The 25,362-nt window shown below is 40.3% G+C and overlaps 1 protein-coding gene across 1 annotated transcript in view; it reads left to right on the forward strand.

The window, feature by feature from the left end:
- Positions 1-438: 438 nt before the first annotated feature.
- Positions 439-25,362, forward strand: part of KLF12 (KLF transcription factor 12) — a gene marked incomplete at its 5' end in the record, with an annotated part of 283,835 nt that continues 258,911 nt past the window's right edge. Inside the window, 1 exon segment of the mRNA XM_082244678.1 lies at positions 439-492. Within this exon segment, the coding sequence (XP_082100804.1) occupies positions 439-492 (54 nt within the window).

Consider the following 25,362-nt stretch of genomic DNA (forward strand, 5'->3'; position numbering starts at 1 on the left):
AATAGGCACTGTTGTGTAGAATGTAACATTGTAGAGAGTGATGATGATAATGGTGACAGTCTGTGTCCATTCCTGTAGTGATCGGTACAGAGAGAACACAGTGTAGCCTTGACATCTCCGGGCAGTCAGTGGGTGTATCCTGCTAGTCCTCAGGGTGGGAGCAGGGAGGGATTCTCTACAGGACAAGGGGATTTGTGACAGCAGCATCGTCCTCCTCAATCTCCAGCCTCCCATCCCCTGGCTATCACCCGATCACACCCCACTGACAGATCGGCCGCTCCCCCCTGTCCCCTCGCTGTCATTGGCCAGCTGTCAGTCTATAGAGAAGAGGATGATGGGAGTGTCAGTAGCATGGACGGTCGGCATCCCCCTTGTTGGGGCCCCGGTGTAACTCGATGCACGCCGCTCCGACTCCCACTATATTGTCCTCTCTTGTTTATGGAAGCCTCCACCCACCGGCCCACCCTAGATTTAGCAGATCATGTGATCCCGGTAAGTCATTTGCAAGTACAACAGTTCTGTGTGTGTGTGAGTGTGTGTGTGTGTGTGTGTGTGAGTGTGTGCCCCATTCATTTCCTGAGAAGTGTGTATGTGTGTGTGTATGAGGAAGGCACAGACAGGGGACTCTCTCCACCAAACCCTTTCCTCCTGAGCTCTGCAGCTCCATCTCAGGTCTGTGATCCTTCATTTCTTATTTCCATCTGTCCCAACCATCATCACATCTCTTAGCATTTCTCCTTTCATTCATCACAAAACTCCATCCATCTCTAATGTTCATCTCTATTGACTAATCTGTGTGCTGCTTAGAGGTGTCCATGTCTATTGGAGGAGTTTCATTACTGACTATATATTCTACAATCTGATTGTACAACCTCTTTTTTTACATCTACCTAGGCCTGATCAATACAAATGTTTGTCATCATCTAAAATACTTTTTGATTGTACAACCAGATTGCATAGTGTATGAGCAGCCTGTCATACCCAGCCCACCCTCCTCCTTTCTACATTCATCAGTGTTTACCTGGTAATGATGATGACCTGTCACCTTAGTAAAAGTAGAGGGTTGGCCTATGGCTGTCATCTTTCAGTGGCGGTGGACGTAGAGTTGACAGTGAATAAGTTTGCATGTTGATTTGCTGTAATGGAATCGGCCACCATCTGCCTGTAATGAGACCACCGAGGGCTGACCCTGTGACACGAGTTGGTGGCGATATAAGGTTTGCAATGGGATCTGTTCACCTTCTGTGCGATCATCCTTTGTGTGCCCCCCATCCATACGTTGTATGCTGGATGGTCACTATTTACAGAGATGGCAATGGCTTGGGTATTTATGACAGTACATGGCTTGTGTTGATTGTTTAGAGTTTTGTATCAAAACGTGATTGTGCTTGTTGGTAATCCTTGTTTTGAACTAAAAATAAATACAGTTTTTTTTTTTCAATGGTGACATAACTTTAACTGTATATATAGCACAGAAAAATAGAGAAGACCATACAAAAAAAAAAGATCATGCAAAAAAATTGTTTATAGGTGCCCTGAGGAATAATGTATGATCAAACTCGATAGATGATGACCCTTTAAAAAAATATGCTAGATGATGACCCTTTAAAAACTGCTAAACGATGACTCTTTAAAAAATATCCTAGATGACAACCCTTTAAAAAAAAATGCTAGATGATGACCGTTTTAAAAAAATGCTAGATGATGACTGTTTAAGAAAAATGCTAGATGATGACTGTTTAAGAAAAATGCTAGATGATGACCGTTTAAAAAAAATGCTAGATGATGACCGTTTAAGAAAAATGCTAGATGATGACCGTTTAAAAAGATGCCTGATGATGACCCTTTAAAAAAATTGCCTGATGATGACCGTTTAAAAAAACTGCTAGATGATGAGCCTTTAAAAAAACTGCTAGATGATGAGCCTTTAAAAAAACTGCTAGATGATGACCCTTTAAAAATTGGCAGATGATGAGCTTTTAAAAAATGCTAGATGATGACCCTTTAAAAAAAATGCTAGATGATAAAGCTTTAAAAAATGCTACATGATGTCCCTTTAAAAAATTGCTACATAATGACCCTTAAAAAAAAAAAAAAAAATGCTAGATGATGACGCTCAAAAAAAAAAAAAAAAAATAATAAAATGCTAGATGATGACCCTTTAAACAAAAAAATTGCTAGATAATGACCCTTAAAAAGGTAGATGACCCTTAAAAAAAAAAAAATTAAATAAAAATGCTCGATGATGACCCTTTAAAATAAATTTGCAAGATGATGACCTTTTAAAAAACAAAAAATTGCTAGATGGGACCCTTTAAAAACTGCTAGATGATGCCTATATTAATATCTGAAGAACATGGCTAGCTGAAAGCACCTATCCTAGCCGTGGAGAGCTGTACAGAAATGACTACAGCTTCAGTCTGCAAGGCTCCCACCGTTCAGCCGCCTGGCGATTACATCATGAATATCATTAATAATATTTAGCTCTAGATGCATTTTGCAGCATGCGTGAAGTTGTTTGGGTTCTTGCTGCTTTGTAATTGTTGACGTAATGCCAAAGTCCAAAAAAAAAAAAAAAAAAGAAGTAGAAGGTACGGATGAGGAGTGACTTAATTCATAGATTGTATAGGCACTACAAAGAGCTGTGAATACTATCCATAGACAAATGCCGCTGGATACATGGCTGGGGTAGACAGCTGAGCACCTTAGTGTTAGCTGCTTACATTCAGCTGCTAAAAGCTGTGTTCCATTGGAGGCATTAGTACACAGGGAAATCTCTAATCTGGCTAAATGCTCATTGAACATAGCTGTTTGGTTGTTATCTGTTTTGTAACTGTTGAAGGATATTTAAAGGCCAGCTAAGTCTTGGATGGATATTTAGTAGCCTAGTCTAAAGCTATCCATTAATTATATAGGATGGTTCCAGCTCAGTGGTTTGCATCTCTCATGGAAAAGGGACAACCCCATTTACAATACAGGGCGATGCTAGTCTGGGCGCAGACAGCTGTCACTCCTGAGACGTCACCCAGCTAATCCATTATGACTTGCGCATTCTTCTCCCCTTCTGTTTAGAAGAGCGCTCCATTTCGTCATTTATTTGTTATCGTGCCTGTACGCGCTACGAAGCCATGTGATGTGATGACGTATTGCGCTGTTTACACTGCGAAAAGAAAAATGTAAATTCCTCGTGACAAGGAATAGTCCAAAGATGGGGATTCAATGGAAACATTGTCATTATAATAGGATTTTTCTTTGTTGTAAGTGCAAAGCGCTGTTTTTACAGTCATCTGTGCTAAATGCCGTAGAGAACTGAATGGGGGATGTCTGCTGAAAGCCTTTAGTTATTCATTTACAGTCACAAATATGCTGACAGCTGAGGGAGGCGCACTATTTTATACTTTTCTCACTGCCAGTCCTGATTACATAAATGACAGGTGCTGATTTTTAAAACTGACACTGCCTTTATTGATCACCTTTAAGTCAAGACAGCACATCTGAATGATTTTAAGGGATATGCTAGTCAGAAGTTGATGTTTTTTTTTGAAGTGACATTAAACATTATCCTTATTCCAAAAATAATCCATACACATTGTCTACCTAATTGGCCTGTAAGCTATTTTTCATAAAATTGTTTCTTACTGTGTTTTTCCTCCTCCTTGTAATGTCCTTTGTGGGGTTCTGAACATTTCCTTTTCCCCCTCACATTTGTTAGTTTAGAGTGAGAAGTGCATGTTAGTGCACTCATAGTCCATAGGCGATCTCAGAAGTGAGCAAAGGAGGGTGGCTTCATTCCTACATACAGTGAGACCATGAAGAATGAACGTAGCTACACTCTAACACAGGGGTCTACAAATTTTCTAAACAAAGGGTCAGTTTACTGTCCTTCAAATTTTAGGGAGTAGAAAGCACCCTGGTGTCAGTGAGAGTAAACAATGGCCCATCTTTGGTATTAGGAGGAGGAACAGTGCCCCATCATTAGTATCAGTGAGAGGAATAGTGCCCCATCATTGGTGTCAGTGGGAGGAATAGTGCCCTATCATTGGTGTCAGTGGGAGGAATAGTGTCCCATCATTGATGTCAGTGAGAGGAATAGTACCCTATCATTGGTGTCAGTGGGAGGAATAGTGTCCCATCATTGGTATCAGTGAGAGGAATAGTGCCCCATCATTGGTGTCAGTGGGAGGAATAGTGCCCCACCGTTGGTGTCAGTGGAAGTAATAGTGCTCCACCATTGGCATCAGTGGGAAGAATAGTGCCCCATTGTTGGTGTCAATAGGAGGAATAGTGCCTCATTGTTGGCTTCAATGGGAGGAATAGTGCCCCATAGGTGTCAATGGGAGAAGTAGTGCCCCATGGTTGATGTCAATGTGAGGAATAGTGCCCCACGGTTGGTGTCAATGGGAGGAATAGTGCCCCATTGTTGGTGTCAATGGGAGGAATAGTGCCCCATTGTTGGTGTCAATGGGCGGAATAGTGCCCCATTGTTGGTGTCAATGGGAGGAATAGTGCCCCATGGTTGGTGTCAATGGGAGGAATAGTGCCCCATAGGTTTCAATAGGAGGAATAGTGCCCCATGGTTGGTGTCAATGGGAGGAATAGTGCCCCATGGTTGGTGTCAATGGGAGGAATAGTGCCCCATGGTTGGTGTCAATGGGAGGAATATTGCCCCATGGTTGGTGTCAATGGGAGGAATAATGCCCCATAGTTGGTGTCAGTGGGAGGAATAGTGCCCCATGGTTGGTGTCAATGGGAGGAATAGTGCCCCATTGTTGGTGTCAGTGGGAGAAGTATGGCCTCAATTCTAATTAAAGCAAGCAAAGGGCCACATCTGACCCAGGCCGCAGTTTGCAGACCACTGCTCTAACAGAAGTTTAGATTACAGCAGCAAGAAAAAGGAATTTGGAGATTTAGAGTACATAAATGAATTGAGTTTTGTTTTTGTAAACCAGAGTTAAGTGTCTCTTTAGGAATTAGGTCTGACTCAATTTTAACCTAATATTTTAGTTTAGGATAGATACTACCAGATTAGACAAGCCCCTGGATGCATAAATTGCTTCTGGAACACTAGCAGTATGATTTTTCCATAGTAGTTTGTATCTCCAACCCCTCCAGATAAGACCCTCATAGAGATGTTAGTCTCTCACAGCTCTCCAATTATATTTTACATTGGGTGAGCATGATACTCGAACTTGGTTATGCAATCACTGATACAGTGGGACTGATTTTCGAATTCTACTGCAGACATTTCACAATGCAAATCCTTGGTTAATTGGTTTGATTTACTAAAGGAAAATAGGTTGTTCACTTTGCAATGGAATTTTTGCTTGAATGAAGTGACGCTCTGCTGACTTCCATTATCCAATGAATTGCAAGCTAAAATATGTTTTTTTTTTTTTTTATTTCCTTGCATGTGATTGGATCTTTTTGCAAAGTGAAAATTCTGTTGCAAAATGAACAGCCTATTTGCCATTAATAAATCAGCTCCTTGCCAGCAGTCACCAAAAACTGAACTATCCTTGTCCTGTAATGGATTGTTGTTCTGCTGTACTTGCAGACTCAATTATTTCATCTTTCAGTTGTGGGTAGATCTGACATCTGACAAGCTGAAGTACCTGCCACCTGTTTTTTACTTTCTATCAGTCGATGTGCAGGATCTCACTGTTGGGGTTTCAGCCTTTGCAGGCATCTCGCAGTATTAGTTATTTGCAGTATTTAGTACATCTCCGCAATACATGAAGGTTTCTCCATATTTTATCCATTCAAAAACCATGCAAGTACATAAAAATAACTGGTTGGTTTGCCTAAAATTAAAGGAGTTCCTAACTTCCTGTCTGGGATGATCTCATGAGGCCATTGCTGCTCTAAAATCTTATGAGCATTGTTGGCCCTAAATGCTGAACTATAGAACTTTTCTTATCCCTCGCACCTCTCTGCTTCACTCCATGTGTATAGCTCCCAACTGACCCTAATTTCAGGGGACTGTCCCTGATTTGGAACCAGGTCCCTCTGTCCTTCTTTCCTCCTCACGTTTTTCTAATTTTGGTCTGATTTATATAGTTGTTTATAAAATGCACTTTTTATCTTTCAAAAAGTGTTTCCCAGTCCTAATTCGTTCATCCAATTTCTAAATTGCTACATCTATAAATTTCAAAAGCTAGTATAAAGGAATAGTAGTGGTAAAAAAAGTAGTTGTGGGTTTAACTAATCATTTTTTTGTATCATTCTTCTTAAAGGGGGCGTGGCAGGGGATGTGTCCTATGCCTGAACATGTTTTCTAGAAGGTGTCCCTCGTTCAAATTTCAAAAAGTTGAGAGGTATGCATGTACGCACATTGATGTATGCAGTGCTACTTCCTGGACTCTCAAAAGTAATTCTAAACACTGTAAATTTGCTGCAGCTTTGCATCGTAGCCAATCAGTTTCTAACTTCAGGTTGTTAAATTAATTTTTGACAATGAAACCTGGAAGCTGATTGGTTTCTATGCAGAGCTGCACCATATGTTGGACTCTGCAGTTTTAGTAAATCAACCCCTATAATTAGGTAAAGACTCTTGTGAGATGTAGTTCTGGGGGCATGACTACCTTGATAAGAACTGAGATCCCAGCTCCCACCATGGCTTCTGATCTCTTACACCAGTGGTTCCCAAATTTAGTCCTCTAGCACCCCTAACAGGTCATGTTTGCAATTTCCTTCTCTTTAAAGAGAACCCCCTGCATCTCTACTCTATAAACATTTAAACCTGACTAGAGAGGAAATACGCAATCATATTTACAGTAGAACCATGTGACTTTTTCTTCATACTTGCCTATTACCTCACTATTTCTGCTATGCCTCTGTGCTGCCTGTGTCCCTGTTCCCGCGCTACCATTTTTAAAATGGCCATAATACTGTATATACTAGGGATCAACCGATTATCGGCAAAGCAATATATCGGGGGCCGATATGCACTTTCCCCAATATATCGGAATATGCCGATATTTCAGAAAGTGCTTGTACCGGGGTGATGCCAGCAGCTAGAGACATCACCCCGGTAGTGGCATTTATAGCCGACGGTTGGTTGTCTTGTGATGACAACCGATGCGGCTGAGAAGCCACTCTGCTGACATTACAAGGAGCAAGAGGGTACGCCCCCCTCCTGTCGCCTTCCGCGACTCAACCGGGTCTCCCGTCCCACCAGGAGACCCGGACCAGTTTCCCCAGGTGCTCAAATAAAGTAGTGGTCTTTTATAAACATACCATAGATTACACGGAGCGGAGGGAGCATGGGAGGAGCTGGAGTGCAGAAGGCTGGAGGGGCGGAAATCAGTTCAGCTGGTGAGGTGGAGCTGGGTGGAGCTGGATTGCAGACAGCTAGAGACTAAGGCAAAGTTCCGATCAGAGCCGAGTGCCTAGTTTCGGCACAACACCGGGTAACCAACCCTCACGGCCGCTGTCATCGGCAGGACACCGCCGAAGACCCGATCAAAACCGCATTCGGCTCTGATCGGGTCTCCATGTAAAAACCCTGAAGTGATGTTATGACGGGTACTCGGTGCAAGATTAAAAAAAATGACAACACACTTGGCTGTTTTGAATGCTTTTAAGTGCAGAGGAGGGGTTTGGGGTCTTTTAGACCCCCAGATCCCTCCACAACAGTACCTGTCAAGTGCTAAAAATAAAAACAAAAAATGTTTTAAATGTACAAAAATATCTGCCAATATCGGCTGATACTGATATTCAATTGCCAAAATATCGGTGTCGGCAACGAAAATCCGATAACGGTCGATCACTAGTATATACACGAGATGTACCGTATGACATTGTGCGCTTTATCTAGCACATGCGCCTTATAACAGTATAGGTATCTGTTGGGGGAAAAACCCTTCCCTGAGATCTCAGGTACAAGATTTCCCTGAAGACAATGGTGACGCTGTCTTCCTAGGGGGTATTATTGTGGCCGGGGCCATGTCACAACTGCCTTCAGAAAAATCAAAAAGTAGAAGAAAAAAAAAAAGTAAGTAAAGTACAAAAGGTTTAAAAAAAGTGTTAGGTGATTTCACATTAGTATTACTGACTAGTGACTTAAGTAATAAGCTGGCAATCATGGTAATGTGAAATATAGGGAAAGGGGGGGAAAGGCCTGCGTTAGGCCAGTGTGCATGGGCCAAAAGTTCTGGATTGTGCAAGGGATATAAAGGGATGTCAAATTGGGAACACATGCACCCCCAAATTCTACACAAAAAACAGCAGCAAACCGGGAGAATTGTACTGTGCTAGCCAGGAAGATCTACAAGTTGAGAAAATGTACTGTAAAAGCATACTTTCTATCGACTGACTAATAAATCTCAAAATGTAAGCTTTCTGAGCACTAGACCACTTTATCAGCTATATGAAAAAATAATATTCCAACATAATACTATACTCTTATTGTAAAAGCACTCAAATTGCCATTTTCACAGTTCAGGCCCAGGCAGCTCGCAGCCTTTCGGGCTTCTAGGAATTAGAAGTCAACTCGCGCCACTCACGTAAACCTCACCTGACCTGCCAGTGCCCTCCATTTCCCAAGAGGCTACATTTAGTTCATAACACGCCATTCACCTTTGTTCTTCATCAAATCAGGACTGCAATGCTTGACTGGGAATATAATGCACCACTGGCATATAAAACATCCATTTCACCATATTATGTAGGGCCAATGAAGATGTAGAAAGCTCCAACTTCAAGAGTTTGGGGCCTGCATACAATATGTGCAGGGACTGCTAACAATTAATCTATTTCTTGGTTAAATCTATTTTTATTGACCCATTATACAAGGGGAGAGGGGAAAGTAACAGAGGTCTAGGGCAATGGAGGTTTTAACAATTAAATACATTAACACCTCAAACCCTTCAAGAGTATTAAAGTGTTATCTGGAGTACAGCTTGTTCGATCCAGTGTCCTGTGTCCACATATTAGACAAGCTAGGAGGTAGATCATGAAGGTTTGGTTCTTACAAACACTGACCCAACAGGGGTTAAAGGTAAGTGGTGGGGAAAAGGACCGGGATTATGTAAGAAAGCATAGGGTCAACTGGGGTCTAATGTCATAGGGACATTGCATTCTGACAGGGGAGCTGGCAGGTTTCAGAATACACTGATCAGTGGCTGCAGCTGATTCCTAAAAATGCCTTCTATTTCTTTCAGCTTCCTTGGTTTCTCCAAATCTCCAAGTTCCTTGTTTTTTTTTGTTTTGCTGCTGTGATCCAACTTCCCGGTAGAGGGTGGCTATGTTCATTTTCAATGGTCCCACTCTATATAAGAGTGTAACCACCCTCACGTGTTCACTACTGAGATGGACCAGGGTCTATAGACAATGGGATGTGTAGTGTGCATAGAGCAGTGTACATGACTGCAAGGAACACCCACTGCTCATTCCAAACAAATCGAAGTGAAAGGGAAAAGCAGAGGTCCGGGAACTTACAGGGGACAATACAAGGAGGCATAAAAATACAGCAGAAAACAATTTAAAGTGGTTTTAAACCCTTACATATACCCAGTGAAGAGACTATCCTCAGGTGATACACAGATGAAACATATCCTCCTACATAAGTTGTACCTTTCTATCTACAGTCTTCTCTTCTCTATGTCAGTTGTTCAAAGTGCGGAATTTATAAACTTGTCTGATCGTTCAGAAAAAAGGTGGCAGAGAGCTGAAGTTATACTTTGCAGAGAGCTGAAGTTATACTTTGCAGAGAACTGATTGGAAGGGGAAGGGACACACCCCTCTTCTTACAGTACACAGGAACAGATTTGAGGCTGTCAATCTGCTGGGGAACCTTCCCCGTCACTATTTTTCTCTTGGTGCCAGGAAAACTTGGCAGAAGTGACCCATGCGGATAGCAGAGGAACAAAGCAACAGACAAAAATGACACTTAGAGCTTTTAACTGTGACAAGTACACACTATAGAGGGATATGCTTTGTTCATATTTCATATCTGAGCTATACAACCACTTTATTTAATAATAGATTACAGGGCCGTTAAGTAGTAAATGTGTGAGTATATTTGGAAAAATAGGAATATAATTTTGCATCACTTAATTTTAATTTTTTAGTTTTGTCAGAACCTTCTTTTTCTTTTTGTACCTTTTTTTTAATTAATTGGTAAATTTGCTAAATATAATCCAGGGCTAACAAAATATTTTTTTTATGTAATGTAACTCGTTCTATCAATCAAATAGAGTCCAGAGACGGGTAACATAAATGGTGAAGGGTTTGGGGGATAAAACATACTGAGAGCGACTTCAGGAACTTAATATGTACAGTCTGGAGGAAAGAAGGGGAAGGGGAGACAGGACTGAAACCTTTAAATACATCAAGGGGTTGAATAAGGTTCAGGAGGGCAGTTTTTTCAATATGAAACCAAAATAAAGAATACTGGGGCATGACCTCAATCTAACTAAAGGAAAGTTCATAACTAATCTTAGTAGGTATCATTTTACTGAATAGGTAGTTGATCTTTGGAATAAACTTCCAGCAGAGGTATTGAGACAGTCAACAGTATATTGCTTCAAACATGCTTGGGACAAATGTATATATATAAAAAAATAGTTAACGAAGAAAAAAAAAAAAAAAAGATATATATATATGATATATAATGTGCAGACTGGATGGACTGCTGAGTCTTTTTCTGCAGTCACTTTTCTATGTTTCTGTGTAAGCCTCCATGGTTTCTGTTTTGGATGGATAGGCTCCGTAGTGCACTGGTACGCTGATGACAGTGTTTGTACATATGTAGACTTCCATTGACCCAATTAAAAGCAGCGGTCATCAAGTTGTTTTCCATGGCTTAGCTGTTTGCAGCCATGGGGCCATCCACCCTAAGGAGTCACCAACTCTATGGTCTGTGCTTGGGCTATTTGCGCTTATACCAGAATGGTTAATAAATGAAAATATTAGGCTGTGTTCCCTGCAAAGCAAATGTCCATTTATTGTTAAATAGTTTACACTAGGGTTCAAGAGAATTTACATATTTTCCATTTGGGTATTTTATTTTTGTAAGGGGCAAGCTGTAGATTTAGTATTTTGTTGAGCTGTAGAGTATATTCACACTACAGATGATAAGAACACAATGAAATTCTGAGTGAAAGAACAAATGCTTCTCCTTTAAAAGCGCTCCATTAAAAGGCCCCGTCTGTCATTCTTGACACATGACATCCACGATTAGTTTTATTTCACATTTGATTCCCTACTAATGTTGCCGGGGGTGTTGTTCTACTTCGTGCACACTATCCGTTATGGATAATATTCCAGCAAATTGACGTTTATTTTTATTACACTGTGTACAAACAACCTCGAAAATTGACTCTGCGCAGTACACACAGAAAACAATTTCAGACAAATGGCAATCATTTCCCGTGGCTGTATGGAAAGCATTACATGTAACTAAAATTTTATTGACCTGAGACACATGATTTGAGAACTTTCTTAAAAGCAAATCCAGGGAAAGTAAATAACTGATGCAAAAAAGTTACATTTAGTAACGCTGTGGAGCAGAAAAACCACATCCGTAAAGATTGCAATGTGTTACAGTTAAAATTTTACAATTAATTAGAATCCATTATCTGTCCTTGCATGACTTGGCCGTGGATTCTCAGATGATGGCTTCCTGCAAAAGGTCTGCCTTTGGTTTTAGCTGGAGGGTGACTAGGACACCTGCCGTGTGATTGTTGTCCCATTGTGAAGAGCCACTTCTGTGACATTCTACCTTCATCCTCTTCCCTCTGTTTTTAATCCGCTTGTGCCCTATTATAGTTTTCTGATAGCACGGGAGTGTTCAATGGACACTCTTCCAGCAGAAAAATGTTCAATTTTTCTGCAGACAGCGTTGGAAATTGGTAGAAGAACTGCAGCTTCATAGGATTTCCCTCATTTAACATGAAAGTATAGAAAAACTGCAAAATATACAGTTTGAAGCTGAAGTTTAGGTATGATTTTTCTTGCATAGTCACATGGACCAGTTTAGACCAATGTAAATATGTATATCTAATACCTGATCAATCACTATGGAAGCTTCAAATCACTGTGGTAGTCACCACTACTACAGTGATGGCAGAGTCCTGTGCCGGCTGCCCTTCTGTAACCAAGGGGTAAGGAGTCACCATTCATAGAAAGCCTTGTATTTTATTTTTTTTATAAATACAAGGCATTTTCTAATTTAAAGAGGTGGAGTGGAGAGACGGGAAGGTGATATCAAAATATCTACCTCATTCAATCAGGGAAAGCCTAAATGGTGGCATTGCCAAGCAAGCAAAACCCTGTGGTTACTATGCATGAGGGCAGCCACTTGGCACTAGACCCTAAAGACTGCTGTCAGCGTTAGGAGCAACTAGTACAGTGATTTTCCGTTTCCACTACATCAGTCAGGTATGAGATATGCATATTTGGACCAATGTAACTATGCTATAAAAATCATACCTAAACCTCAGAATCAATTATAGAATAGAACAAAACACCCACAGCGCTCAAGTGAGGAACATAAAAACCTTTTGTGTTCCTAGTCTTCGGTGGTTGCCCAGGATATCTGGTGCTTACTATGCTTTGCAGCCCTCCTCAGACTGGGGAAATCCAAGACACTGAATACACAAAAGAAAGAAAGTCACACCGGCCTAGTGCATTATTATTATTATATAGGATTTATATAGCAGCGCTTTATCCAAAGATCTGTTTATTTTGTAAGGAAGAATAAATAACAATAACCAGGAGAAGCTCCAACCAGAACAGTTAACACATGCTCCAGTCGGTTCATATGTTGACAAGAGAAATTGCAGATTCCGACACGTTTCGAGGGTGATTAAAGTTTTTAGTCACCAAAGAATTTCCAGTATGGGCTCGTTCACACTGAGGGGTTGATTTACTGAAACCAGAGAATGCAAAATCTGGTAGCCAATTAGCTTCTAACTTCAGCATGTTCAGTTAAGCTTTGACAAAAAAAAAAAAAAAAATGGAAGCTGATTGGTTATTATGCAGAGCTGATTTAGCACTCTCCATTTTTAGTAAATCTACCCCTATGTGGGATAAATGCCACTTTTCCCCACTGGGTGAGCATCAGTCACCAACATGTGCCCTATTTACACCACAGTGTTGTTGTAATGTGCGGTGCAGTGCAGAAACATTTCGGCATGCTGCATTTTCCTGCAGCACACTGGATGGCACTACATGTCACCACACTGCAGTGCAAAACACCGTGTTCCTATGTGGAAACAAGCATTCAGTATCACTTTGTGCACTTCAAATAACGTTTAAAAAAGAAGTAAACAAGACAGTGCACTGAAATGCCCATTGTACTGCCCCCTTTACCGCAGCTCACTGCAGGGCAAAAGTGACAGCTGTCCGCATTTAGTGCATGCACAGTGTGAGTGAACCCTTAGGTCTCATTCACCCAGGCATGCACCATAGGACATTTCTAAACGCATAGAAATGCATAAAATCAAAATATTACAGCGCTTGCTCAAACACCATGAAGTTTTAAAGATGACCTAATTAATCATAATATAAAGTCTTTCAAAAATAACTTATAAACGAACAAAGTACTGAAGTGTTTCATGTAAACATGCCATGAAGTGTAACACCCCCCCCCCCCCCCCTGTATCCCCACTCACCAGAAAAAATGGACCCACAGCTTTTCAGCCTGGGGGTCAACCAAGCTTGTGTCTGGTGAAATGGAATCCAGATCGCTTTAACAATTGAACCGAGTCCCAACAACTGGTAATCTTGGGGTAACTTAGTGACCTTCAGACTCAATGAGATAGATAGTACTCATAGTGAACTACAGTGAAATAAGCATTTTATTGCGCAGAATAAAACTTAATTCCAGGATCTGCAGATAATACAGGCATAGAGACTATATAATAGGTTTTTCCTGGGTCGCAGCAGTGGCGGGCGTTCCACGGAGGACAGGAAAAGCCGGAAATGTGTCAACGCGTTTCACCCCTTCCCCAGGGCGTCATCAAAGGACATCATTTTCAGTCTATCTAACAGTCTATTTATACGTATGAGAATGTAGCCTGCCACTTGGTTTAGCCAGTCAAAAAGAATCATCATAGAAATGGGTTCAATGATTTTAGTTGGTTAATATTCACACTGCCCGTTTACTTTCTTTTAGGTGCATTTACGTTAGCTGTGTTTAGAAAAAAATAGAAATAAATGTATCCAGGGGCAGATTAGGTACTCGGAACACATGTAAATGCACATTAACGCAAGTACAGTTAGGCCTCATGCACATGTGCCTTCTGCTTTTATGCCGGACAAATTGATCTAGGAATTAAAAGGACTCATTCATGTGGGCGTACTTATTCATACACCCATGAGAACGGCTGTCTTAGCCCGCATGGGATGCACAGGTGTTCTGTGTATTCACGGGCATGCAGTCCAATCATGTTTATTGGGATACGGCTGCTGCACAGACACAGCTGCTGGTTCCGATTGGACAGCCGTGCGGGTGCTTGTCCCTGAATGCACACTGTCTGCATTCAAGGAACATGCTGGTCAAATTGGGACAATCTGTGCAGCCGCCGTGTCCCAATAAACATGACTGGGACTGCCTGCACGTGAATATACGGAACTCCTGCATTTTGACGCAGTTGAACAACTAGGTCTGAATTCAGCCATAGTAAAGCATTATGTATTACTTGTGGTCATTGTAACAGCCAAGCAACTAGCATTTTCAAGAGGAAGTCTGTCTGTTGGGTAATTTTTCTGCCTATAAATGATCATTTTTGTATTATACCTCTTTTGAATTGTTGTTAATCAATATAGTTGTACAAGAAAGTAGTTCATGGAAAGATAAATTTTTACTCCATTTTGGTAAATATTTAATTCAATCCTTAAATCGCTATAAACTTTACATGAAAGGACTTGGCTTTAGATTCTACCTCAGAAAAATAATTATATTGTGAATAAAACATAACTGTACAGTGATGGAGTTTCCATCTGAAGGCCAGAGGTTCAATGTACTGATAAGCCCCCATATTTGCAGGCCATGTTATCACATTCTGTTTGACTATTGTAAGGAAGGGTCCGTTTGTTTATTTTCCTGGAGCTCCTTTATTTGATATAAAGAAAATGTTAAGTCTAATCTATATATGGGATAATTTATAATAAATTCAAGTTCATCCATGATCCTCTACAGTTTCCTGCTTGTGGGAAATCTGAGCTACCACACAAGTGAACGCTGATAAAGGTTTTACATCAGGCCTCGACAAATCCCGGGCGCCAGGTCGCATTTGCGACTAGAATTAGCGACCTGGCGCCTGGGGTGCCCTGCAGGATGTGTCCTGTCCCTTTTGCGCCCCCCACCTCCTCTTCGAGTTCACGGACTTCCGCGGCGTCCAAAAATTTAGTCCCCGGCTTTTCGGCCTTCTTCTGTGAGATGAGAAGCTAGGGGAACTGGCGCCCTCTTGTGGTGGCCAGGAGTAATGCATGTTCTCAATGCCAAAGAGGAGAAGAGAGGGAATTTTTTTAAGGCTTCATCTCTCTGTCCAGTTACCTTTGCTTAAAGGTAAGTGGACAGGGAGTGTGGTTATTATTATTAATTTATTTTTTAAATGTAAAAAAAATAAATAATTTTTTTTTTAATTATTAAAAAAAAAAAAAAATTATATATATATATATTTTTTTTCCCCCTCATCGCCGTGCCACAGCCGAAGGCCCCTTTCACACGGGCTGTCTGATCAGGTCCGCCTGTCAGTTTTTCAGGCAGACCTGATCGGACCCTTCATTCTCCTCTATGGAGCAGTAATCTGCCGCCATCTGACCCTGCCCGCCAAAAACAGACGGATGGTGGTTCTATTTTCTATCCATCCCATGGATCGGATCAGATGGCATTGGATCAGATGGCATCGGATGGAAAGAGACAGACAGTCTGTTTCCATCCAATTGCGCTATAGAGGAGAGTGGGGTTCTAGTCCTATTTATGTGTAAATTTAGTATCCGTTTTATTAAATAAAGCTTGGTTGTTAGTTTAAAAAAACAAAAAAAAAAAAAAAAACTGGCTCCTAACTTTTTTAGCTGGCTCCTAGATTTCAGGCAAATTTGTCAAGCCCTGTTTTACATAATTAATCTGGTTGAAAAAAAACACAAGTTTATCTAGTTGAACCAATAAAAGGGTAAAAAGATACCCTAATAAAAAATAAATAAATAAATATTAAATATACACAATCCTATACCCACAGTTGATCCAGAGGAAGGCAAAAAAAACTCCAGCAAAGCATGATCCAAATTGCTACAGCAGGGGGAACAAATTCCTTCCTGATCCCCCAGGAGGCAAGCTGATATTTTCTAAACCTACTTTACCTATAAATGTTAGTATACAGTTATTTTATGTACATTTAGGAAATAATCCAGGCTGTTTTTAAAACAATCAACTGAGCTGGACAGAACTTGCTCTTGAGGGAGTCTAATTCACATTTCCACAGCTCTTACTATGAAGAACCTTTCCGTATTTGAAGATGGAATTTATTTTCCTCTAGGTGTAAAGAGTGCCCCCTTGTCCTTTGTGATGACCTTAAACACTCAACACCAAGTTCACTATATGGACCACTTATTTATTTATACATGTTGATCATATCCCCCCTTAATCTCCTTTTTTTTAAGAGAGAATAAATTCAGTTTCTCAAATTTTTCCCCAGAGCTGAGCTCCTCCATGCCATCAATTTAGTTGCTCATCTCCAGTTCCCCCGATTTATTTTTGTGAACTAGTGCCCAAAATCAAACTGCATATTCCAGTTGAGGTCTTACTAATTATTTGTACAGGGGCAAAACAATGAGGTTTTAATTGTTGTTTTTTATCTTTACTATGACATTTTATTATTGACCTCCAAGGCTCCTGAGGAAGTAGACCGTTGGTCCAAGAAACGCATAGAGAATTCTGTGTCTTCTCATTAGCTACCTTTGATTAATAACTGCTATTGATATGATTTAATGGCTGACAGATATAATAATCGTGTAGATGTAGAGTTAGGCTGGCCATACATGTTCAATTCTCTTGTACAATTTTCTGTTAGATTTACCAAAAACCATATAATATGAGGTCAAAACTAAACAACACTTTGTATCCAATTAGGCAGTTCTTTGTACTACATAGTTGAAGGTAAATTTAAACAAAATTATACAGAAAATAGTATAATGTATGGCCAGCCTTACTATAATTGATACTGCCCTATATGATTAGCCTTTATGTGGTTTTATTAAAAATGTAGGATATTTAATGAATAGCAAAGATAGAATAAATAAAAAAATCATGTATTTTTAAAGTGACCTATGACATGATTTGTTTAGTAGATGAAACACTCTCTTAGCTCTTTTTCTGTACAATGATAACTTTGAGGACAGCTCTATGCATGGTTTGCGTTAAAACTGGTTTTAAATTAGTTCACTTTTAAATGTACATGCTATCTGTTTATATTTCTAGTTTTTATTGGTGAGATTTGCCCAGTTTATTCTGATCCCTTCCTCAAGGCAGTACTGTTTGTGGAATAGACTCCCTCCAGAGGTAGTTCTGGCTAGCTCACTAGATTGCTTTAACCACTTTGCCACTGAGTACCGTAGTACTACTGCGGCAAAGTGGCTCATTATCGTCTGACGACGTAGACCTACGTCGTCAGACACTCCCCCTTGTGGGCGGCGCTCGCGCGCCGCCGGAGGCTCGCTCCCCCTGTATTCAGTCACAGCGGGAGTCGGGCCAGGGGAGGAGCAGCGGCGATCGCCTCTGCTCTTCCCCGATCGTCGGGGATCTAGAGTGGAGATCCGCCCGCCTGTGTAAACACAAGCGGGCGGATCTCCCAAGTGACAGGGAGTGACAGATCGGAGTGTTCAGCATAGCTGAACACTCCGATCTGTCCCTGGCTCACACAGTCACCTCCCCCCCCACACGTCAGTAAGCACCAGGCATACATTAACCCCTCCCTCTCCAATAAAATTAACCCCTTCCCTGCCAGTGTCATTTTTACAGTAACAGTGCATATATATAGCAAAGTGTCAAAAATGTCAGTCAAGGGTCCGATCTGTCCGCCGCAATGTCGCAGTCCCACAAAAAAAACGCAGATCGCCGCCATTACGCGTTAAAAAAAAAACACCAAAAGTGACAGAAATCTTTCCCTTTGTTAGTAAACGCAATAACTTTTGCGCAAACCAATCAAAATACGCTTATTGTGAATTTTTTTACCAAACATAGGTAGCAGAAAACAAATTGGCCAAAAATTTTAAAAAAATTTGATTTTTACATTTTTTTGGGGGGAATTTCATATAAAAAAATGTGGAAAATATTGTTGTTTTTTCAAAATTTACGCTCTTTTTTTGTTTATAGCGCAAAAAGTAAAAATCGCACAGGTGATCAAATACCACCAAAAGAAAGCTCTGTTTGTGGGAAAAAAAGGACGTAAATTTCGTTTTGGGTATGTCCCACGACCGTGCAATTGTCAGTTAAAGTCGCACAGCGCCGAATCGCAAAAAGTGGCCCAGACGTAAGACAGCAAAATGCTCTAGTGGTAAAGTGGTTAAAAAAGGCCTGGATTCTTTCCTAGGTGTACATAATATGAATAGGTACTAATATTTATAGGTAAAGTTGATCCAGGGAATATCAAATTGCCTCTCGGGGGACCAGGAAGGAATTTTTTTTTCCCTTCTGTAGCAAATTGAATCATGCTTTGCTGGGGTTTTTTCGCCTTCCTCTGGATCAACTGCAGGTATAGGATTGTGTATAAGCGATTGTATGGTTGGGTTTTCATTACTGTTTTTTTTTTTTGTTTTTCATTGGTTGAGCCAGATGGACTTTTTTTTTCAACCTGACTAACTATGTAACTATGTTTATTCTGCAAGGTGGTGAAGCCATTGGAGAACCATAAGACCAAAACAGCACCATAACGCTCATAATATTGGTCTTAAGATGTGTATAAATCTAAATCTAACCAATTGCATTCTCCAATCTACAGCACCACTACAGACCCTCACCTTCTGGCATGCTCGGACATTACGGGTTCCGGATCATGTGGTCCATCTCTGCTCCAAAAATGTAAGATAAGAGTCGCACTCTATCATTAGCTCATCCTGGTGTTATCCTACCCTTGTGAGCAAGCCCATTGTGGTGATAAAGATGCAGTTTTTTTTTTTTCTGGGTGGAGACCTTATGTATGCAGTTGCTTTGTCGAGAATAGAAGGAAACACCAGGATGAGCTAGTACAGGAGTGCGACTCTTGTGTTTGCAACACAGGAAATTGCAAAATCCAAAATGATTTGCACAGCTTTACTTATAAAATGCCTTGTGCAGTCAAAAAGTAGAGGTTACAGTTCTGAAAGGATGAGTTTGTTTTATATGCAGACCTTTTGGATGGAAATTAGAAGTTCAGAATATGAACATAAACAAAAGTAAAGCTGCGCTGTATGTGACTGATATATAGATAAATATATATTCACTAATATAAATGTGCACACTGATAAAAGTGGTAACCAAAAATAAGTGAATAAGTGTACACATTAATAATCAACTAATAAAGTGAGAAATTCAGATAAGTGCCCTACACAATGACACAAGATAGTTCTAGTAATAAATGTCCCAAATGCACTCGGTGTAGAAGTGTATAAGAATACAAAGTCCTCCACCACAGCAGTAAAGATAAGTAAGGGATTCTCCTCCACGGTGCGTATGTTAATAAGGCATGCCAGTGCGCTTACCAGATAATGGTAATAAATGAACCTGATCTCAAATGGATCCTGATGGGGGAGCTGATATGGGTAAGAGATTACCAGGAACCGTCACTGGATAAATGTTCAACCATATATCACACTCAGACCGTATATCTCATAAGCAATATCCATCCAGGGGTTCACATACAGGGAATAAAACAACTTCCATAGTGCAATATATAAAATCAACAATTTATTGGTAGAAAGAAAGAAACTCATATTTCGTAGATAAAAATAGCGCTAAATTCAAAAAAGCCAGCCAGATACACTGTTGCCCGTCCTTCCAGGTTTTGCGTGGTGACGTCACCATGCAAAACCCAGAAGGACAGGGGACAGTGTATCTGGCCAACTTTTTTTAATTTAGCGCTATTTGTAACACAACACCAAACACTTAAAGCAGACTTACCAGCAGCGTTTACCATTCCTGAGCCTCAAGAGGTCTGGAAACATAAGGGTTGGCCATTCAGAGAATACTGAGGAAGTCGTGAGCCTACAGCTTATGACACAATGCGTATAGGGGGCGGAGACTCCAGATGGACGTGACTCGGCACTCTGCACAGGACGCGGTCCTAGTGTGTCTCACACAGTACGATCAACCTGCACAGTTCGCACAACTTGATGTGCATGTACATGTGAGTGTACCGATTCACTTTTATTCTAATAAACCCAATTTTAAGCAGAGAGCACTAGATCTTTTTGTCCCCTTTTTTTCCATATGATGTGTATCGAGTTTTTGAAGTAGGAGGCAAGCTGATTTATAACCCTCACAGTATTTCAACGATACTCCAGGATACGGTGGCGTGCCCCTGTACATCCCTATAAGGGAACCAGTCCAGTCGCATTTTGACCTAGTGGTAAAACACTGGTCAGAATATGAGGTGAGAGGCCATCTGTATGGTGAAGGGATCACGTGCACTTTATGTATTATCCTGCTACACACATGAGCACCTTTGGGATTTTGAAGAGACTTTCTATTTCATTGGATGCACTTTATGGACTGTTTTATGCGTCTATGCAATAAGTGATTTGTCATGTAGTATTAATATTGAAAATTATATTTGCACTATATTAATATTTTTGGTACTTGAGCACATTGCCATTTGTTTGCTAATTTTGCACATGGTATATTACCTTAACGGTTGAGTGAGTAGTGTTTACACGGTATTAGGAATAGCACTTTATTCATCTAAGCACCTTATTAAGAAATTCAGTATTGCACCTTCATTTTTTAGCACTTTATTATAGCTTGAATTGCACATGTTTTGATCAAGTGTCAGTAGTCAGTATCCATGTCTGCTGTGTTTACAATGGCAGACCAATGTTCTGTCTCCACAGGGAGTGATCACGGGTGCCCAGCGGACATTGCGGCCGCCGGATCCGCTGGTTGGCTTCCCCTGTAGCCAATTGGCATGTGCGCGCACCTCCAGTGGCAGTCGTGCGCCCCCACTAGCGGTCTCGCGAAGCGACGTACAGGTAAGTCGTTTCGCGGGACAGAGCCGACCTGCCGCTGTAAAACTACGGCGGCTGGTTGGCAAGTGGTTAACGTCGGAGCAAGTGTAAATAAGTCCCAAAAGTCTTTATACCTGGTGGAACCCATCCTTTCCATAGCTTGGTGAGCCTTAACACCAGCCAGCATTATCCTAGATATCCAGCTAAATACTATTTATTCTTTTATGATATAGATGTATCTTTATATGAATTATTTACATAACAAGGGCTCTTAAAATGTTCTTCATTTCTCACTGTCACTTTAATAATGTGTTGGTGGAAATCATTAGCTGATTAAGCTGTTTTTCCTTTGTTGGGATCTTTGTATATGTCTGTTCTATTCAAGTATAGTGGAGGGATAGTAGAAATAATGAGATGGTGAGGGTGTAAGAAGAGAAAGTGAGGAGATCTCCCGTGTTATATTTCCTGATGCTATTCTTCCCAGGGTGTACATTTCACTTTTTCATCCGTATTCAGTCACTGGAAATACGTCTATTTTTAGACAGAACAACCTATGTACTCTGAAGTGCGCCTTTGTTCTTTTACCTGCCTGCTTTTTTACGTGCTTTCCTTTATTTAGCTTAGAATTATGAAGAGAATGCAAGGGTTTGTATGGGTGAAGGGCCCAATCCATATAAGGGGGTTGCAGTGAAGAGAAGAGGAGCATAGAAGAGGACCTGTCACAATTAATCTGCTGCTTTATTGGTCTGTGTACAGAGTAAATAAGTTGTAATGCAGGCTTAGAATGACTGGTTACAGCTTTCATTAGACCAAGCAGTATAGATATTGACAAACCAACTGGTTTAATTAACGTTTTTTTTTAGGGGTGTGAAAGTGGTTTAAAGGATCCATTTTAATTTAACTTTTGCTGAATATGGGCAGATTTTTTGGTATTTTGTATTTTGCAATCCTCGGTGATAATACAAAAAAGCATCTACTTGGTGATACCAGCCAAACAGAAATAAAAAACAAAATAAAGCAGCCCTAAAGTGATTTATAAAACAATAAAAGTGCAACACATGAGTGACCATATGCAATAAAATGAAACCATCTATACATAAAAATTTGTGAAATATATGTACATAATAAAATAGTCCAATGAAAAAAAGTGCATCAATCCTTCCAGAACGATGCAGTGCAGCTAAAAACCATAGAAGGGATCACCACCACCAACACCCTCCAACACACGCCTCTTACTCAATCAGCAAGATCATAAATTATATTGGTCTGATACACTCAAGCAAGCAGGCAAATAGAAATGATCATCACAGGTGGAAGACATATAGATGACGTCATCATGCAAGAAGAGCCGTGAGTGAGCGGTGTTTGGATGCTGACAGCTTGTTGGAACATATTGCCATATGTGTCTGCCTATGACCTTTATAAGGTAATTTTTGGCCATCTTTTTCCTAATAAACACTTCAGTGATTTTGATGGACTTCGCTATGGGGGTATTTTTTGTTTATCCGTTTTTGAATTAATATGGGATCCATCGCCTATTGATGTACAGTATGTCTTCCACCTGTGATGATCATCTCTACTCACCTGCTTGCTTGAGCGCATTAGACCATTTAATTTATGGTCCTGCTGATTCGATAAGAGGCGTTTGTTGGAGGGTGTTGGTGGTGGCAATCCCTTCTATGGTTTTCGGAAGGATTGATGCACTATTTTTTATTGGATCATTTTTTTATGCACATATATTTCACTGATTTTTATGTATAGATTGTTTTGTTTTATTGCATATGGTCACTCATGTGTTGCATATTTATTGTTTTTTATATCACTTTAGCGCTGCTTTATTTTGTTTTTAATTCTGTAAAATCGCTCCATTACAAATCTTTAAGGAAGATGCCTTCATTATACAGTATTTGCAGAGCAGAGTGCTCTGAATAGATCAAATTATAGCCTATTCACAGCAAAGTAGTAAAATGACACTGCAAGAGACTAGAGGATGATGGACTGACTCAACTGGCCATCTGCTGGCTGCAGTGGTAAATAAGGAATTATGGTTTTCTTTTTTAATTTGTAGTCCTGAAAATATTCAAGAAAAATATAGGTGAGTCAAACTTGTATTTCCAGCATCAGAAATAGACTTCCAAATCACGCAGGCTCCATACTTACTGCTACCATATAATCAATCAAGAGATATGGTGTCCAGATATAGTCAATGCTCTCTTTACTTGTATATCCAAGTGCACAAATTTACATAACACAATTAAGCAATGCAACCAAGTTTAAGCAATTAAGCAATGCAACCAAGCTCACACTCTTATTCAAGCCGATTTCAATTGCACAATTGGCTTGAAAAACAGTGTGAGCTTGTTGCATTGCTTTAAAGAGCATTGACTATCGACAGTGACTGATCTGGACTCCATATCACTTGATTGATACATACGCTATATTACCAAAAGTATTGGGACACCTGCCTTAACATGCACATGAAACTTTAATGGCATCCCAGTCTTAGTCCGTAGGATTCACTATTGAGTTGGTCCACCCTTTGCAGTTATAACAGCTTCAACTCTTCTGGGAAGGCTGTTCACACAAGATTTATGAGTGTGTCTTTGGTAATGTTTGATCATTCTTCCAAAAACGCATTTGTGAGGTCAGGCACTGATGTTGTAGAGAAGGCCTGTCGCGGATAGTCTCCACTCTAATTCATCCCAAAGGTGTTCTATAGGGATAAGGTCAGGACTCTGTGCAGGCAAGTCAAGTTCCTCCACCCCATCGCCCATCCATGTCTTTTATGGACCTCGCTTTGTGTGCGCTGGTCCAAATAATTTGGTAGAGGGGGGATTATGGTGTGGGGTTGCTTTTCAGGGCTTGGTCCCTTAGTTGCAGTGAAGGGAACTCCTAAGGCGTCAGCATACCAAGGTATTTTAGATAATTTCATGCTTCCAACTTCAGCATGAAATGGTCTAAACCATTCAACTTCATTAGAACAGTTTGGGGATGGCCCCTTCTTGTTCCAACATGACTGCGCACCAGTGCATAAAGCAAGAGCAATAAGCACATGGATGAGTGGGTTTTGAGTGAAGGAACTTGACTGGCCTGCACAGAGTCCTGACCTCAACCCGATAGAACACCTTTGGGATGAATTAGAGCTTTGACTGTGAACCAGGGCCTTGCTGTGTTCCTGAATTGACAGAATCACCACTGTTCTTCTTTAACTGATCATGGGTCCCTATTACTCCTGGCTTGCTTTCATAAATGAGTCACAAAGCCTGAGATCTGTTTTGGGAGAATAGATCTCCAATAAAAATTGATACGAGATTGATAAAGTACTGTACTTGTGTAGCAGACACATTAGCTAAAACTGATGAATCTGTAGAGGACTAAAACCTGCCAGATTATGAGAAATTTGTAGGGTTTGTACATACTATTCTTCCATTGCCTTCTCTATGATTTCTAGTGGATGCTAACACAGTATGTCAAGAGCCTTTATATTATTTTAATGTTAAGTTTAACAACAAGTGGGCTTATTTATAGATTGGCGTGAATTTTCTATAGGCTTTACATGAAATATGCTTGGCGAGAATCTACAAATCTACAATCACCTTGCGGTAACATTATTATTTGGGTGCTGTGATTGATAGTCTGGTCAAGTAATTCCACCTGTAATGAGTTACTGTACCTGGAAATTGTGCTATTTGTAGTAAATGTGCGAAGGATGGCCAGGTGGGGAGGAGATTTTACTGGAAAACTTAGGCTGCTTTCATTGGGAACTTGATAAATTATTACTATATTCAAATAATGTCTGATAGTACCAATGTTTTCACTAATTACAGCAATAGGGTAATACTATTTGTTTTCCATTTAGAAATGTACTGATGTTATTATGAAAGTTGTCCGTCATCATTTGTGGGAGTGTATAGTGCCTTGAAAAAGTATTCATGCCCCTTGAAATTTTCCACATTTTATCATGTTACAACTAAAAACGTAATCGCATTTTATTGGGATTTTATGTGATAGACCAACACAAAGTGGCACATAATTGTCAAGTGGAAGGAAAATGATAAAACCTTTGAAAATTAACTATCTGAAAAGTGTGGCGTGCATTTGTATTCAGCCCCCTTTTACTTTGATGCCCCTAACTAAAATCTAGTGGACCTAACTGCCTTCAGAAGTCACCTAATTAGTGAATATCGTCCATCTGTGTGTAATTTAATCTCAGTATAA

Source organism: Pelophylax lessonae (assembly GCF_965119305.1).
Source record: "Pelophylax lessonae genome assembly, chromosome: 2".
NCBI classification, from domain to species: Eukaryota; Metazoa; Chordata; class Amphibia; order Anura; family Ranidae; genus Pelophylax; species Pelophylax lessonae.